At 42.5% G+C, this 18,995-nt stretch overlaps 1 protein-coding gene across 2 annotated transcripts in view; it reads left to right on the top strand.

The window, feature by feature from the left end:
• LOC106572068 (plexin A3) overlaps window positions 1-18,202 on the top strand; it is a 128,565-nt gene extending 110,363 nt beyond the window's left edge. The window contains exons 18-32 of one of the 2 annotated variants that reach the window (XM_014145855.2): window positions 700-939; window positions 1,263-1,406; window positions 2,747-2,981; window positions 3,409-3,557; window positions 4,133-4,389; window positions 4,521-4,587; window positions 6,562-6,708; window positions 11,261-11,420; window positions 11,851-11,954; window positions 12,085-12,181; window positions 12,289-12,479; window positions 12,600-12,769; window positions 13,408-13,620; window positions 13,720-13,870; window positions 14,005-18,202. In XM_014145855.2, coding sequence (XP_014001330.2) covers window positions 700-939; window positions 1,263-1,406; window positions 2,747-2,981; window positions 3,409-3,557; window positions 4,133-4,389; window positions 4,521-4,587; window positions 6,562-6,708; window positions 11,261-11,420; window positions 11,851-11,954; window positions 12,085-12,181; window positions 12,289-12,479; window positions 12,600-12,769; window positions 13,408-13,620; window positions 13,720-13,870; window positions 14,005-14,100 — 2,421 coding nt within the window. In that variant the 3' untranslated portion in view covers window positions 14,101-18,202. The remainder of the gene's footprint in view (window positions 1-699; window positions 940-1,262; window positions 1,407-2,746; window positions 2,982-3,408; window positions 3,558-4,132; window positions 4,390-4,520; window positions 4,588-6,561; window positions 6,709-11,260; window positions 11,421-11,850; window positions 11,955-12,084; window positions 12,182-12,288; window positions 12,480-12,599; window positions 12,770-13,407; window positions 13,621-13,719; window positions 13,871-14,004) is intronic. The other variant, XM_014145856.2, reaches the window with a different exon arrangement.
• Window positions 18,203-18,995: the final 793 nt, after the last annotated feature.

Raw genomic sequence — 18,995 nt, forward strand, 5'->3', positions numbered from 1 at the left:
TTCATTTTATTGAAAAACAAGCCCTCAGGAGCAGGGTTGAGGTCAATTCCATTTCAATTTCAGTCAATTCAGGTAGTACACTGGAATTCCAATTCTCTTCCATGCTTTTCAATTAGGAAAATTTGGAATCGGAATTGGAATTTGGTTTACTTTCTGAATTGATTGGAATTTAAATGGTAATGACCCCAACCCTGCTCAGTGAGTTACCCTTAAAGCTGGTTCCACAGCAATGCGTCGGGTGTCTTTCTTGTCCTGGCCATGCATTAGCAAAGTAGCCTATCCATAAAAGGTTTCCAAATGGTCTAATTGTGAGGCTTTTACAGTCATGCTTTTGCATTATTCACAATTCACATAGGCCTACCTGCATACTCCATTTCGCTTGTATCCATCCCCATTTCCAAAGTGCTCCTCTTGTCCGGTTACCAAAGACACGCTCCTCCAAAGATATTGAAATTATTCAGTCTTATAACGCCATATCAACGGTGCATAGGCCTATATCTTGCTTATTGCGAATGTGACTCACACATGCAATAGGCTACATAACATTTTAAGGGGAGCCTAGTATTTTTTTATTTCAGGAGAATTGCGATACATCAAGACATGTATGGCCTATACTCATTGAAGCAATTACATCAATGTTGACTGCCAACTCTTCAAACATATTTAGCAATTTTCCTTCATCTTCCTCTTCCTGTCTAGGTGTGCACTGTGGTTAATGACTCTGTGATGACCTGTCTGGCCCCGGGCATCATTTACACCAAGCACCAGGCACCAGAGTCAGGCCTGCACCCCGACGAGTACGGTTTCATCCTGGATCACGTGGCCGCACTGCTCGTCCTCAACGGGACACCTTTCACCTACTACCCCAACCCCACCTTCGAAACACTAGGGAACTCTGGGATACTGGAGGTCAAGCCTGGCTCTCCCATTATACTCAAAGTAAGTAGATTGTGTTCGTTTGGTTTCATTTTCTGTTACTTTTGTCAGTTGAGAGAAATGAGAAAAAATCTCTAGAGATGAAGCGTCTTGGGTATTGGCCCAAAGCAAGAGAGGTCCTGTGAGACAGAACCAGTACAAAGACAACTTCCCTACATGTCTACTTACAAATCCCTGAGCTGAGGATGGACTTACAAGTCAGGATTGATAATACTCTGAAGACCCATAAAAACACTTTATTGTGTGTGTGCTTTAGTCTGATAAAGGTATTATTGTCCCCAAAAAAAGAATTTTGAAAACTAACAACATGCTTCTTTTTAAAACAGGGAAAGAATCTGATTCCCCCTGCTCCGGGCAACACCCGCCTGAACTATAGCGTGATGATTGGTGAAACGCCCTGTCTGTTAACCGTCTCGGAGTCTCAACTGCTCTGTGATTCGCCAGACCTGACCGGGGAGCAGAGAGTCCTGGTAAGACCAGATGTCCCGCCCACCGTTTACTGTAGTTTGAGTATTTTATGTCAACAATAGCTTTTTGTGAAGTATCCTTTATTGACATTGTCAAAACTGTTCTGGCCATAACCCAGTGCTGTTATTTCCCTAAATGTATTTGCCATGTAGTTAATGCACTTTTATCTGTGCTATTTGGGAACATGTCTGACTCTGAGGGCTTTGTACATCCATAATCAATTCTATAATAGCTCTGACTGTCTGGATGTTTTTTAACTTGAATGCAAATCCAACAAATGTGAAGGTCAAATGGGAAAGGGTCATCCTGCATTAAGCACTTATGATGATTACGGAGGCCTGCTGATACAAGCAATTTCCCATTTAATCTAACTATCTGTTGACTCCGCAGCTCGGAGCATTATCATCAATGCCAGACAGGACTACCTCTCTTTATTACAGGCACGCTTCAGCGCACAATGATTTCAGCTGTGGGCTTAAGCAGTAAAGGTGAAAAATAATCATCTTGGATTGATGAAATGCAATTCCTTTTTAAACAGTTTTATGGACAGACAACCATTGTCGGAGCAGGTGATTTAATCGGCAGAGGGCAGTCTGGTCAATTTGATAACTGCAAGTGTCATAAGCAGTTATCTATGTATTCTTATACAGTGCCAGCTGCCAAGACAGTCACGGCACAGAATGATTAGAAGCAGGTAGATTTAGTCTGGAGTGTGGCAGCTTGTTTACTTTTTGTATCAAAGGCATCGTCCTGATCCTATGGTATTGACTTGACATTAACACGCCTGGACGAGGTAACTGGCTGTTGATTCAGTGAAACGCTCAGACTCAATTTCATCAGATCAATAGAGTCAGCTGTGGAGAGAAGGGTACGTTTACAAATCAAAGCTGAGATCAAAGAGAGGGGGAGAGAGGGAAGATAGAGAGAGGAGAGAGCGGTAGCAGTGATGGGTGAGGTGGAGTGATCTCCCTCCCAGGGGGAGGGAAGGATGGAGATGCATGACATAGCGAGAAGGCTGGGCCAGCTGTGTTAATGACCTGACACACAGCACAGCAACAGACAGACACACAGACAGCAGAGTGGCGTTCTCCCTGTCCCCTTCCATCCACTCCACTCAATAATTAAAGCACACAGCAAGAGTGGAATGGGCGGGTAAAGGTGAAACTCGTTAGCCAAACCTGTTGGAGGCCATCAGTAATTGGCCTGAAGTTTAAAAAGGAGATGTTAGAAGGGGCTCCAATGAACCTGGGTCACGTATCTCTGAGTCTCTGCTACATACTGTACTTATGAAACCCTTCGTATCACAGAGACACATTTTTCCATCTCTGCGTTTCTCCTCCAGATTGTGGTGGGTGGTCTGGAGTACTTCCCAGGCACCCTGCACATCTACTCCGACAGCACCCTCACCCTGCCGGCCATCATCGGGATCGGGGCGGGAGGAGGGGTGCTTCTCATCGCCATCATCGCCGTACTCATCGCCTACAAGAGGAAGACCCGGGATGCTGACCGCACCCTGAAACGCCTGCAGCTGCAGATGGACAACCTGGAGTCCAGAGTGGCCCTGGAGTGTAAAGAAGGTAGGAGCACTGGTCTTATGACCTTCTTCCTTCTCCTATTTCTCTCCTGTCCTTTTCACCATGGCCACTAAAAAACTGGTTTATGTGTATGCGTTCCACATACATGGCTGTCACTGAAATGACACCAGTGCTCGCAGGTTATTTTGATGTTCTCTTATCAGAGAGCTGTGTGTACTTTTGTAAGAGTAGCAATTTGCCTGCTCTGAACAGTTTCTGTTACTGTGATGCTCTTGTAGTAGATATGTGACAATATGATACAGCACAAGTTAATCACTCCACATTCTTTACCATATGTTTTCTCAGATGTTGACTCTGTACGAGGTAAAATAAGTATTCCTCATGTCACACAGCTGACTGTGTACAGTATGAGGATTATCAAAGCATCCAGTGACTCAGAGGTTTGTCTCCTCTGCTTCTGTCAACATAGCATTCGCTGAGCTGCAGACAGACATCCAGGAGCTGACCAATGACATGGACGGAGTGAAGATCCCCTTCCTGGAGTACCGCACCTACACCATGAGAGTCATGTTCCCCGGCATCGAGGAGCACCCCGTCCTCAAGGAGCTGGATGTAAGTGTAAGAGAACTACAGCGCCAGCTCCCTTCACTTCACTGCCTTGTGTTTCTATCTTCACTTGTCTTGGTAACTGAGAAGAGTATGCTTCCATGAGGTTCATTTTTCTTGTACTGTAACTCACTGCCCAAAAAAATAAAGGAATATAAAAAGCAATAGATCCTGTTTAAAAATCCCCCAAGCTCAGTAGCCAGCAGTACTCCTCTCTTAGTGCTGAACTTCAGAGCAACCTCTTTTCTTCTCCTCTCAACCTCTTTTCTTTTTAATTAAAACCTGAGGCAGAATCAAACCAGGAGCCCCACCAGGCCTCCGTAGACTACTCGTCTAGAGACTGCCTCAGAAATGTTTGGAAAATAGTCAAGTTTTTATCTGGTACTCCATGTAATACTCATGCTACAAAAGACAAACAATTTTCTCTCCCCCTTTTTCTCTTACACTTTCCCCCTCTCTCTCCCTCTATCCCTCTCCCCTCTTAACCCTTTGGACCTCCTTTTGTCTATTCCCACCTCTGTGTACACCACCCCCTTTGAAATGTGATTTGTGTACACCCCCCCATCCTCCTGTGTCCTGTCCTTCAGTCCCCGGCCAATGTGGAGAAAGCCCTGCGTCTGTTCAGCCAGCTGCTGCACAATAAGATGTTTCTGCTGACCTTCATCCACACCCTGGAGGCCCAGAGGTCCTTCTCCATGCGGGATCGCGGCAACGTGGCCTCTCTGCTCATGGCCGCGCTGCAGGGCCGCATGGAGTATGCCACCATGGTGCTCAAACAGCTGCTGGCAGACCTCATCGAGAAGAACCTTGAGAACCGCAACCATCCCAAACTGCTGCTCCGACGGTGAGGCTACTTACCTGTAGAGAAACGGGCTGGGTGTTCTCTTCTCGCTCCCTCACTAACACCTCTACTCATGCTGTATGTGTACAGGACACGTGTTGTTGAAACTGACCTGTGTCTCATCTCTCCTGTAGGACAGAGTCTGTGGCAGAGAAGATGCTCACCAACTGGTTTACGTTTCTGCTGCATCGATTCCTCAAGGTAATTCTAATGGTGCTCCGATTTATTTCTAACTGAGGGTTAGTGTAGGTTCAGAGAAGAGAGATTTAGGTACATAGCAGAAGATTTATGTTTGTGATTTATTCCAAAAAATGTCTGTTTAGCTGAAACACAAGTAGGCCTAAAGCAACACTGTGGACTGTATTCTTTCTGTACACGTTTTCATTTTTGAACCTGAAATTCTGTGAAATGATCTTTAATGACTATTATTAGTGTAATCTGTGACTTGTAATTATATTGGTGGAGTGGAGGTGGAATTCTTTGACTAATCATGGTCCTGGTGCTGTTCATTCTCACTCTGTGTGACCGCAGCACAGTTGAGTGCACACACAGCACGACCACAGCATAAACCATATCGGGGAATCACTCCAGGGCCAGTTGTGGTCATTTTGTCTAACCACATCCACCAACCAAAATGGTCTTTCTGTGTTTTTCCTGCCCATATGCTGCTCCTGCTTTACTCTGGGGTTGGATCGAAATGGCCATTCACGTTAAGGACAAGAACATCAGGCCCATTGAGCGTTCAGGCCTGAAATGACTCTTGGAATGTAGCTATGGATGGCAGCCAAGTAAATTTAAGTTACATCAGTGCAGATGTTAAAGTGTTTTGGCCATCTCCCCAGTCTCCCCAAGTAATTACCCTGAAATGTTTCCACAAGCCTTACTTAAACCTCTATTCAGAATTAACTTTCACATTTTCATATTCAGCTTGCATAGCAATATTCAGCTTTCTTAGCAAGGCTTATCACTGCAAAACATTTTTTTTTTTAACACAAATATATATCTTAACTGGGGGAGTTCAGTACCTTAGGGTAGATGGGGGTGGCAGGTAGCCTAGTAGTTAGAGTGTTGGGCCAGTAACCGAAAGGTTGCAAGATCGAATCCCCGAGCTGACAAGGTATGAATCTGTCTTTCTGCCCCTGAACAAGGCAGTTAACCCACTGTTCCTAGGCCGTCATTGTAAATAAGAATTTGTTCTCAACTGACTTGCCTAGTTAAAAAATGTTTTTAAATATTCGGGAAGGTAAATGTTCTAGAGTTGTTTAAAATAACAAATGTAATGCCATGTTAAGATTTATAAAGTTCTGAAAACAAACAAAAAACGTACTTAGCATTTTCAGCATCTCCCCCATTCAGTGAAGAATAAATGATCTTAGGATTTAATCTCATCGGACATGGTCTGGAAAAATATAGAAGTTTGACTGGTTTTCAACTGAGAAGAAATTCTGGATAGTAACTTGAAATCTGTAGTTGTGATGTTATTAAATATGACGTCAACTCAACTTTACAGATTAAGACCACAGAAGAGCATGTCCTTGAACACAGTTCAGTAATACAGAAAATCACTGACACATCCCAGCATGACCAATCAGTTTTACTGAATGCTGCTCATACTCTCATTGCCCTACTTAAATTTGACAATTTGGGGTCGTTTGTGTGTTTGGGGTTTCCTTTGTTTGAGTATGGATTTGAATATTGCTCCATTTGCTCATTGGCAGCAGGATTTGGAAGCCTGGTAGATTGTCCATTGTCCTCTGTGTGTCTGGGCTGGAAGGCCACTCTGTGCGAGCAGCTTGAGACTCAGGATGTCACGTTGTAATTAATGATGTCAAATTAATCAGCCTTAAGAACTAAATAATAGTGTTCTCAGTATCACTGGTTAGTAATCAAAAGCCTGTAAGTGGGTAATTGGTAACTTCCCCACTCTTCACTACGCTGTCTGAAAGGGATGTGATTGCCGATCCCTCTCCCCTTCTCCCAATCACTCCCTCTCTTCCGCTTTTACTCTTTCCCCCTCTGTCCCCTCCGCCTCTCTCCCCACTCCCTCTCTCTCTCTCTCTCTCTCTCTCTCTCTCTCTCTCTCTCTCTCTCTCTCTCTCTCTCTCTCTCTCTCTCTCTCTCTCTCTCTCTCTCTCTCTCTCTCTCTCTCTCTCTCTCTCTCTCTCTCCCTCTCAGGAGTGTGCGGGCGAGCCTCTGTTCATGCTGTACTGTGCCATCAAGCAGCAGATGGAGAAGGGGCCTATAGACTCCATCACCGGAGAGGCACGCTACTCCCTCAGTGAGGACAAGCTCATCAGACAGCAGATTGACTACAAACAGCTGGTAAGGAAGGACCCTCCTCCACACACACACACACAGCTCTCACACACCAGTTTCATGTTTCATTTGAGTGTGGCCCAACGGAGCCAACCCCCTCAGTCCCAGGACAGCAAGATGAATCCATGTACTGATTCTCTCTTAATGTGGTTGCAGAAGCAAAACAAACAGGAGGATGTTTAGCATGCTTTGCCATGGAAATCACCTGTCATGTTACTGAGGAAGTGATGTGGGCTGTGGCTCCCCCATTGGCTGTGGGATCCCAGTGTAGGCAGTGGTAGGAGAGCTGGGGCTTTATGGGTGAGGGAGGTCTCTTGGAACGAACCCACTCATCACTCAATCACACAATGACCTGCTGCGGGCCAGTAATGATTCAAACAAATCAAGCATTTATTGTCTGCCCATAAAACAAACCTTCCCACCACATCGCTCTCTCCCCAACGAGGCGGCCAAGCAGCACTGCCAGGAAATACTACACTTAAACAATTATTGATTTACTCACCGTCAGCAACCCATTGACTTCCACATAAAAGCGTCACACCCCACATTTGCGAATAAAAAATAGAAACAGCACAGGAATTCTCTAAATATTACCTCATATTAGTTATTTATATGGAAAAATAACAATACTCTGACTTAGTAGGATACACTGGTAGCCCGTCCCACACCCACCCTTCCACTTCTCTATGAATCTGCATCGGAGGCCATTCTTCAATCGCGAGCACACTGCCTGGTAAACACTGCAGCATCAACTCAGGACAGGTTCATCTCTACCTCCTTCAGAGGGATCGATAGAAGGAATGGCAGATGTCAGAGGAATTAGCCCTAAAGAGACAGATGCTCCCCGAGGAGCTGTCTGGCCCTGGGGAACCCCAGTAAAGGTCAACCCTATAGGACGGCTTTATGCCCCCTGCTTCCATATACCCTTAAATCACTCATAATCTGTACCACCTATGGATGATGGAGGCTCTGTTATTGATAAATCTAGGGCCATCTGTACACTCTATCGATAACTATCATTCATGGTTATCTCTTGTATCCCTTTAAATGGCATTAACCAAGACTGGCAACTTTACTGGGAAGTACTTCAGTATTTGATACTCTGATACTGTGAAGTTATCCTATGGACCATAGATACACAGAAAGTATTTACACCCCTTGACTTTTTCCACTTTTTGTTGTGTCACAGCCTGAATTTAATATTGATTAAATTGAGATGTATTGTCACTGGTCTACACACAATACCCCATAATGTCAAAGTGGAATTGTTATTTTTATTTTTTATTTTTTACAAATTAATAAATAATTAAAAGCTGAAATGTCTTGAGTCAATAAGTAAAAGAAGGGCAAAGAAGGGCACCTATTGGTACAAAATTAAAAAGCAGACATTGGATATCCCTTTGAGCATGGTGACGTTATTCACTACACTTTGGATGGTGTATCAATACACCCAGTCACTACAAAGATACAGGCGTCCATCCTAACTCAGTTGCCGAAAGGAAGGAAAATACTCAAGGATTTCACCATGAGGCCAATGATGGCATGGCTGTGATAGGAGAAAACAGACATTGTAGTTACTCCACAATACTAACCTAATTAACAGAGGGAACTGGAAGCCTGTATAGAATATAAATATTCCAAAACATGCAACAAGGCACTAAAGTAATACTGCAAAAAATGTGGCAAAGCAATTCACTTTTTGTCCTGAATTCAGGATGTTATGTTTGGGGCAAATCCAATACAGGACATTACTGAGTACCACTCTCCATATTTTCAAGCATAGTGGTGGCTGCATTATGTTATGGGTATGCTTGTAATCGTTAAGAACTGGAGAGTTTTTCAGGATAAAAAAAGAAACGGAGTGGAGCTAAGCACAAATCCTAGTTCAGTCTGCTTTCCACCAGACACTGGAAGATGAATCCACCTTTCAGCAGGACAATAACCTAAAACACAAGGCCAAATCTGCACTGGAGTTGCTTACCAAGAAGACAGTGAATGTTCCTGAGTGGCCGAGTTACAGTTTTGACTGAAATGTACTTAGAAAATCAATGGCAAGACCTGAAAATGGTTCTCTAGCAATGATCAACATCCAATATGACAGAGGTTGAAGAATTTTTTAAATAATAATGAGTAAATGTTGCACAATCCAGGTGTGAAAAGCTCTTATACCCTTTTCAGACACATGGAATGTGCTGCCTTGACAGCGTCTCGGCTACGGCATGTTTGTTTGTGTGTAAGGGTACACTACAGCTTTTTAAATGCCAAAACTAAACCTTCTCTGGAGATAGTTTCGAAGCGCCACTGAACAGGCATTTTACTTGTCTGTAAAGGAATGCCGCTTTTGAAGCGGGACTAATGTCCATCACTAGGCAACCAGAACTGTCAATCAAATAATCTCAAGCTGCCTGCACACAGATCACTCTCTCCTAAAAAAGTATTTTAAAGTTCATTAAATAACGTGACATACCAAGACATTTAGTAGAAAGAAAACACATCTAGCTACCCTACCATAAAAAAACTGCATGAAAACAACACTACAGCACATCAATCAGCAACGTTTGTTGTTGTCAGGGAAACAATACAGAATATTCTATGCCGGAGCAGAATTCTACTGTATGAAAATACATTTTTTTAATTGTCTGAAAGGTTATCAATTGTCGCTATCAGCACGTTACTGTAGCAGTGTTCTGTGTCTGTAAAGGGTGTTAGAAACTTAGCCAGAAAGACTCACAGCTGTAATTGCGGCCAAAGGTGCTTCTACAAACTGTAGACGGTGATATTTTTTAAATATTGCATTGATTTTGAATTCAGGCTGTAACACAACAAAATGTGGTATAAGTATAAGGGGTATGAATACTTTCTGAAGGCACTGTACCATCTTTTACCACCAAGGTGCCACAAATCTTCCCGTGTCAGAACTTGCTTGGCCTTGGACCTCCTCAAATGATGAGGATTCTCCCATTCCTTGAGAATTCCTATAATTTGCTTTATAATTGGTTTTTAATCACAAATGCCCCACTTGTTAACTATTTCCAGTGCATGGCAAAGAGGAAATTGACTTTGCTAATGATCAGTGAGTGGCAGTGGTACAGATGTCTGTGGTACCCTGTGCCAGCTGCACACTGTGCTAATCACCTGATTAACGCACCCAGCCCACACCAAAGGTCTCCTCATGAATTTATATGGACTGGCAGCACGGCGTGTACATGCCCAGTAGACCCCTCTACTCTCTGGTCACTATCGTAGACCTTTTCGGATGGATACTTCACCTTTGTTATTCCAAGAGCCATCGTAGGTCATTTGATGGCGTTTTAGTTAGTAGATTGTGTGAAAACAAGAATCAATGCTTTTCCAATAGTCAGGATTCCTCTAGCGAAATAGTGTTGAGCACAGAAAACCTGTCAGGCCTACAGCATCATTTTTTATCGTCCGTCAATATTAACTTAGCAACATGGCACACAAGTTTACAGAAAAACATTAGCCAGTAGACAATACAGAATCTATTATTTATGTCCACTATACAGTGACATGATAATCCCTGCATAGAGTTTGTATATGAACTCAGAGGATGGCCTCGTTGTGACACCACTCCTCTATGCTAGTTAATCTGTCAATGCAAGTTGCAAATTAGGCTGAATGCATCTTCATTTGTTATAATGACAGTTTCCCAAATAGAGCCTGACTTCTCTATATTGCGACTGAGTGAGCTGTGAAGGGGTGCCAGAACTGTTAAAAATATGTTATGTGGTTGCTTTCTATCCTCAATCTCCTCCTTTTAACTATGGTACATTGTGTCATATAAATCCTTGTTGGTAGTTAAATCAATGTCCTCTGTCAATTTTATATTGACCTAAGGATGGCTCATAAATGTGTCCTCCAGATCGCTTTTATTCTTCGGTGATTGTCTTCAAACAGATGAAATCTTCATTGTCGACAATGCAGTTAATATATCTGGGGGGACTATTGATAAAATTACATATTAAATGATTCCTAAAAAACAAACATCTGAGGAAATTGCAGTCAAAATCTCTCTCTTTCTTTAAAGAGATCGAACGGTACTATAACTCCTAGTAAGTATTTTTTTAAACCTCCCGCTTTGGGATGGATGTGTCAATGTGTAGTTCATACATGCATAATCTATGAGCAGAATTACTGTTTTACCTCAATTAGCCACAAAATCCCTAGTTTGAAAGCGACTGTTTTCTGGAAGCTGTGCAGCGCCATTTTTGCTCCATTTTACCCCACGTGCGCCAGCCCCCTGGTAATTTGAGTTTTAGCCAATGAGCTTGCCCCTCGCCATTTGAGTGACAGCTAGCAAAAGGCCTGCCCAGCATTATCCAATGTGGTTGCAGGGCGCGCCCAAGTGGACACAGCAGAGAGAGATTGAGAGAGCAATAACGTGGTGCATATATCTGCTCATATGTGACGTAGTATACAATTTTCGGGGACCACTTTCGGCTCGTGAGCTCTACTTTCAAAATGATTGTCTGAAGTTATACAAAAGTTTGACAGTGCATCATCCCTAGTACTGACGGCCCTGTGGTTTCTCCCTCCCCAGACTCTGATGTGTATCCCTCCGGAGGGCGAGGCAGGCACGGAGATCCCGGTGAAGGTGCTGAACTGTGACACGGTCACTCAGGTGAAGGACAAGCTGCTGGACGCTGTGTACAAGGGCATCCCCTACTCCCAGAGACCCCAGGCTGACGACATGGACCTGGGTAAGAACCTATATACAGTGCATTCGGAAAGTATTCAGACCCCTTAACTTTTTCCACATTTTCTTACATTACAGTCTTATTCTAAAATTGATTAAATTACATTTTTATCCTCATAAATCTACACACAATACCCCATAATGACAAAACGAAAACAGGTTTTCAGACATTTTTGCACAAAAAATAAATAAAACTGAAATACCTTAATTGCATAAGTATTCCGACCCTTTACTCAGTACTTTGTTGAAGTACCTTTGGCAGCGATTACAGCCTTGAGTCTTCTTGGGTATGAAGGATTTATTGTGAAGGATGTGAAGGATTTATTGTAACTAATTGCGACATTGGCTAATAGTGATTCCCTGTTGAAACTAAAGATACAGATTAAACTAATCAGATCTAACCAATTTTCTGTTGTTTTTTTATTTCCTCACAGAGTGGCGACAAGGTAGACTGACCAGAATTATCCTTCAAGATGAGGACGTCACAACAAAGATCGAGAGTGACTGGAAGAGGCTCAACACCTTGGCCCACTACCAGGTCAGACAGCAACAGCAGCTGGACACATCCACATAATACTCATCCACATTATTCACACACAAAGACAAATACTATCATATTGATGGTCATTCATTTGATGATACAACATTAAAGATCTCTCCTCCTCCAGGTGACCGATGGTTCTCTGGTAGCCTTGGTCCAGAAGCAGGTCTCAGCCTACAACATTGCTAACTCATTTACCTTCACCCGCTCTCTGAGCCGCTATGGTACGTATCAATGACCCTTTCAGGTTTTCCATACCTACAGTGCTGTTTGAAAGCCTGGCCCCACCCAGGCTCCTACAGTATCTGACTGTGTGTCTTTGTGTTTCCAGAGAGCCTCCTGAGGACGTCCAGCAGCCCAGACAGCCTGCGCTCCCGTGCCCCCATGATCACCCCTGACCAGGAGACTGGCACCAAGCTCTGGCACCTGGTCAAGAACCACGAGCACGCTGACCAACGGGAGGGCGACCGCGGCAGCAAGATGGTGTCTGAGATCTATCTCACCCGCCTACTGGCAACCAAGGTCTCTTTTCGTTGTATTTTTGTGAATTGTCTCATAATGTGTCATGATAATGTATCATTGCCAGGCACACGTTCCTTTCTTGGACACTGTGTTAACACCACTTGTCTGATCACCCTACAGGGAACTCTGCAGAAGTTTGTAGATGATTTGTTTGAGACGGTGTTCAGCACGGCCCATCGCGGCAGTGCCCTCCCTCTGGCCATCAAGTATATGTTTGACTTCCTGGACGAGCAGGCCGACAGGAGGCAGATCACTGACCCGGACGTCCGCCACACCTGGAAGAGCAACTGGTGAGCACAGAGTTACCTCTCTGTCTGCCCCTGTTTCTTATAGCTGCCCCTTAAATAAGCCTATGGAACCCAAGCTCTATCTGTGCATTTGGTAAAAGAGTTTGGGACCTTTGTCTCAATCTGTCTCAGTCTTCTTGGCTGTTTGAAATGGCCACTAATGAGTCAGAGCTACTAGCCTCCCAGGAATGGCACAGGCATACTCACAAGCCCACTCCATAATCAACTTTTCAAAGGAGGGAGTAATGACAAGAATGATGTGCAATTTCCAGTTCTTCCTCAGCCAAAAGGAGTTTTTCCCTCACCACTGTTGCTTTTGGCTTTCGTTTTATAAAGGTATAGAACTGAGTCTTTTTAGTCAAGTGTTTATGACAAATGACTAAAATGGGACACTTGGAATATAGATTTAATTAATTAAAATTCATAAGATTGTACCATACAGTACCATGACTGTGACTGCTTTTATTGTCTCATAGCTTAATTTGAGTGGTCCACAATGTGGCTTTTAAAATCTGTATTTTGTATTGCCAACTATTGTATCATTGTGGAGTGACACTTTAATACATGTTTCTAACTCTAAGATTACCTTATAATGGTCCCAACCCTTTTCTCCTACTGTTTTTCTGCTTTCTCTCTGACAGTCTGCCCCTGCGTTTCTGGGTGAATGTGATCAAGAACCCCCAGTTTGTGTTTGACATCCACAAGAGCAGCATCACGGACGCCTGTCTGTCTGTGGTGGCCCAGACCTTCATGGACTCCTGCTCTACCTCAGAGCACCGCCTGGGCAAGGACTCGCCCTCCAACAAGCTGCTGTACGCTAAAGACATCCCCAACTACAAGAGCTGGGTGGAGAGGTACGATTTCAGTTAACATCCATTTTATTTGCTGTCATATCGACTTTTCTCTCAAAGAGTCAAACACTGAGCACTCTTGTGTCTCTTTGCTTGTGTCAGGTACTACAGAGATATCAGTAAGATGCCTACCATCAGTGACCAGGACATGGATGCCTATCTGGTGGAGCAGTCTCGTCTCCATGGCACCGAGTTCAACACTCTCAGTGCTCTCAGTGAGCTCTACTTCTACATTAACAAGTACAAAGAGGAGGTAAGAGGCATGGGCCAATCCTGTGCTCTATTAATCCTCATATTGCAAAGGTGAATTTATTTTATACCTAAATGTAATGTCAATTAATGTTCTTATTAATGTTGAGGAATTCTTTCTCTTACTCTTCTGTTCAGATTTTGACAGCACTGGACAGGGATGGGTACTGCCGCAAACACAAGTTGCGACACAAACTGGAACAAGCCATTAACCTGATGTCGGGCAGCAGCTGAGGGCGGAGGATGGAACGGGGGGTCAGGGGTCGGGTGGAAAGGGGGGGGGTTGGTTGAACTGGGGAATGGACCTGTGTTGGAACATCCACAGCGTGTGCTAGTAAAAATGAGGACATAAGAGACACTGGACAATCAACACAACGAACCACAGCACAGCACATTAAGCCCAATGTCTACTGACCAGATTCTGTGCCCAATATCCTCACTCCCTCAAACCTCTACCTGCCATTGCCAGTGAAACATTCTGAGTCGTTTTTTTCTCCACACTGGCCTTTTCAATGACAGACTCTTTAGTAACTGCCTAATCTAATGGAAGAGGACTACTGTGGATACTATGAGATACATTCCAATAGAGGCATAGAGTAAGTTGCTTTGGAAACTGTTCTGAATTGCCAAGCTAGTGCCATGGGAAGAGTAGCTTTTGGTCTGGGATAATAATTGTACAAAGTGCTGAAAAGTAACATTTAGGTGTGGACTGGATTTTAGCTAGAAACGTATGGGCTTTACTACAAGTATTGTAAGATACAAGTAGTAAACCATAACCTATTGGCCCCAAAGGAAAGCTTTGAGGCTCTGTTTTGTTGTGTTAGGGTTGGCGGTTCAATGCCAGTGGGTGATGAAGGAGGCAGTGTATGGACAAAAGAGACCAAATTCTGGAAGCACCAGAGGCCTAATTAAGTGACAAATTGAGGGGAGTGTTGGGGCTGGGCTGAGGCTGGGCCATCCCCCTCGTCTCTCAAATGCCATAGCGACAAAGCGCCTTTTTCTTTTTCTTAATTTTTTGGTTCTTGAAATTTGGGGCCAAATGGACCTTTGCTGATGGTGAGGCTCAGCTCAGAGTCCAGAATTTTAAAGCTTGCCTTTGTGTTGCAGGAAGTGAAGCCCTCTCCTCGTAGACGTTCCACCCCTACTGTAACTGTCCAACTAATTATACTTAGATCCCCGTGTCAGTCTGCACCACTGTGAATCTGATCTGTCAGGATCTGAGGAATTCCCATCCAGAGCCCAGGGCCACTGCTGTCGTGGAAACAACCATTTTTACCCATATCAAGCATCCTAAATCTAATTGATCCGTCACGAGCAATAAGTCTACTTCTAAAACAGCAAGCCCAGTTTCATTAGATTACACTAAACCAATAGTTATGTTAGAGGATCTCTATGTTGCGATAATCATTCTGTGTAGTAATCTTTCTGTTCCAGATTTTTTCCGTATTGCAAATGACAGCTTGATCAAAATGTATAACGCAACGCCAAGCACAACAGACAGGGGACACCAGTATTCATAGTTTTTTTTATTCTAGAAACAGAATGCTGTCTAAATACAACTTGTGTGGTTGTGAGTTCACTTCTGTAGGTCATTCGCAGTAGTTAATGGAGAAAATGCCTCTATGCTGCCCCTGTTGCCATTACCATACTAGAGGTTGTTGAATTCTGATTCCCAACTCAGGAGACCTTCATTCTGTTTACCCCACGGTCCCAGAGAGCCAGCAGCAGTAGGCTGTTTTGTAGGTTCTGATCAGCTGGTAAATGCCATTGCTCTGTGTTGACTCCCTCCATGACAGACAGTAGAAGCTCTGTGTGTTTCAGTGGTGGTACAGCGGCTTACTGTACACACTCCCATGTTCCCTCTCCATACTTCTCTACTAGGAGGAAATCCAGTCTGGGGGTCTTATACCTGAATATTATTTGAGTGCATTTACATGTGGTTCTGAGTTCGGCCCTATCCAATGATGAAGTATTTATTGTTTTGTCTTTATTTATTTCATATTTATTTACGTTTTACACAAGAATGTGAACTCTTGTTTTGTACAGTTTTAGTGACTGAACACCTGAACACAGTTGGTGTGCTCTGTACTGTACTATAGGCCGAGTCTGCAACACGGCTGCAGGAGTCTTTTTGATGCCAATTCCCGCACAGGGCCGGGTTCATTTAGGATACATCAGAGATTCAGTAAATAACAGAATTCCTTCACATCCATAACTGAAAAGTAAACCTTTGATTGCCACATCAAGTGTTTGGTGACAACAGTGAGGAATGCAGAATGACCAAAGGAGGCACAGAGAACAGTCAGATGATCACGCTCGTCTTTGGGTTGAATAATGCCGTAAGGCTTGACCCACATATTACAATATATGTTAACCATAGATTATATCACGTCTAAAAATTCAGCTACAAACATATCTTTACAAGAGTTTTAGTTTAATAGGATAAAGCCTCAAATTCCAATGTTCCCCATAACTAATGTTAGACAAATATGTATTTGTACTACTAAAGCCAGAGGTTTGTGGTAGTCCTGGTCCTGAATATAAATATTTCAGTATAACTAACAGTTATTTTATCCATCAATTCCTCAAAGATGAAATACAATTTATTGTTAATAAATGAAACCAATACTTTGGTCTATCAGTGTACAGGTGTTAGTCCTCTAGACGCTGGCTGTGTGTTGTTTTTCATAGGGACCTTTAACACGGTTATGCTCTGTTTAGATCTAACTGAAATGGATCTGAAACAAACTCATTACTGTAGACTAATTAGGCTTGCTTATCAGCCCAGGAACAAAAGAGCCATTATTATATATTTTCATAACCCTGCACACATTTCATTAAATCCACACCAAGTGAGAGAGAGAGAGAGAGAGAGAGAGAGACCCATTTTTCTACATGGAAGATGCACATTGTAGATAAGCACCAAATCAATTTAGAATTTGGTCTTGGAACTCTGAGGGAAATACATTTTCAAATAAAACTGGAGCTCATTAGCATGTTAAGAGCTGCAGGAGGATAATTAAGGAGAATGGGTTTCAACATCCTGGTGTTATTTTGGGGCAGAGAAATTGGGTCAGTGTATCTGGATCTAGGTCTGGGGGTGGATATCACCTTCCACCATATGTGAAAATTACTCAGTCAGAAATGACTGCCAACTTGCCAGAGCTGCCCTGTCAGCATTGCAGGTGTATTACAGATATCAAAGCTCTGCTTGAGCCACTTTACAAAATTAAAGTTTATCATAAATCTGGAAGAGAATGTCTTGAATTTTGACTTAGTACCTCTTGGTTAACGCCATCTCATAGGGTTTGAATCGGGTTGCAATCTACCCACATAAGTAAACAATTAAAATAGTAACTGCAATAAGGTATCCATTGTTTGGGGGTGAAATCTGTAATCATATCCAAAGTAGTTTGGCTGCCTGCCATATGTAACCGGTGTGAAATGGCTAGCTAGTTAGCGGTGCGCGCTAGTAGCGTTTCAATCTGGGACGTCACTCTCTCTGAGACCTTGACGTGGCTCTTGTGGAGCGATAGGTAACAATATTTCTTGGGAGGCAGTTGCCAATGTGTTCAGAGGGTCCCTGGTTCGAGCCCAGATTGAGGCAAAGAGCGGGACTGAAGCAACACTGTTACACGTACATCATATGTAAACTGGTGAAGGGCCAGGTGACTGGGCTGTAGAACTCAGAGCCGCGGCTGTACGTCTGGCTCTGTAATGTTGTATAAACAGCAACATAAAAAGCACCTGTAACATGTAAGGAAGAAAAGAGGGAGTGCAAACTTGTGATGTTTCTAAGTAGATACTGTAGAAGCTATGTCAGTTTTAGATCCATAACTACATTTCAGTCAGTGTTCTAGTAAAAAAGTTAAACATTTGTCTCAGATAAATTAATTATAATTTATTTGTTGATTTTGTCTGTTTATCCCAAATGTTTTAATCGATTTAACGTAACAAATTTCTTTACTGCTTCAAAGATATATGGAATTTATTAACTTTGTCTGGAGAGAAAGTAGCTTTGTGACTGACTGACGAATGGATGATTGCTCTGCCTAGTCCTTAATTCTATATAAATATATAAATATATTTTGTATAATTATTTGTTTAAAATGTTTCCTTTTAAATTATTGTTTTTTCTTTTGATATTTTCTTTTGTTAGTTTGAAGGAGTTGTAGTAATGAGTCCTTTAAACGCTGGCTGCAATGAAGTGTTTTGTATATATTTGCACTTTTTTTTACTCAGTCAGAGGTTTTTAAAAGATTGGATTCTAAATTAATGTTGAAATGACAAGCATGATGTTTTGTTTTGCTAATTAAAATATGTGGATGATGCTGTATGTTCTTGAATGTTTTATTCGTGTATGATCCTCAAGGATTATTTTCTCTGAACAACTCAATGTTTGAATTCAAATAAAGGCAAGTGTTTTAGTAAAAATTCCACAAAGACTATCCAAAGTGGACCACGTATATGAAATTCAGTGTCCTTACTTTGCTCCTTCAGTACTCAAAATACTGTTACAAAACTAACAGAGGAGATCAAAGAGTGTATACACTTGAAATGACCAGTGGTGCTGTGAGCATGTTCATGATAAAAACAGAATATGTATCACATCTTTTTAAAAGATTGCAAATCTATCCCACCTTTCAGATTATCATCTCTCTATCATGAAAGGGGGAGATTGTGCTTTCTTCTCTGCCTTCCTGGATTAAAAGCAGGGCAGAGGATTTGGTAAACAGATCAGAGAGAAAAATGGGATTGCAGACCGTTTTATGTACAGGGATTTCCATATTCACATTTCATCAAAAACAGATGAATTAATCTGGGCCTGAAACATAAAGATGGGCACTTGTGGTACAGGTATGCATGGAAACAGTATCTAGGTGTGGAATATTTAGAAAAAATAGTACCAGAATCCTCAACTTCATTAATTAGGACAGCAGATCAAAGATGTAGAACATCAAGCAGGATTGTAAACAAAGCTGGAAAACAGATCATTACAACCATATCCCCCCTTAGAAGATGAATCAAATTGTCAAGATGGGATGTTATTCATATTAGTGGTTGTGAATTGATACACGTTTTCTATTTTTGTTATAACAACATTTAATAGTCTTTATTAGGGATTTGTA

Source organism: Salmo salar, chromosome ssa15, assembly GCF_905237065.1.
Source record: "Salmo salar chromosome ssa15, Ssal_v3.1, whole genome shotgun sequence".
In the NCBI taxonomy this organism is placed as follows: Eukaryota; Metazoa; Chordata; class Actinopteri; order Salmoniformes; family Salmonidae; genus Salmo; species Salmo salar.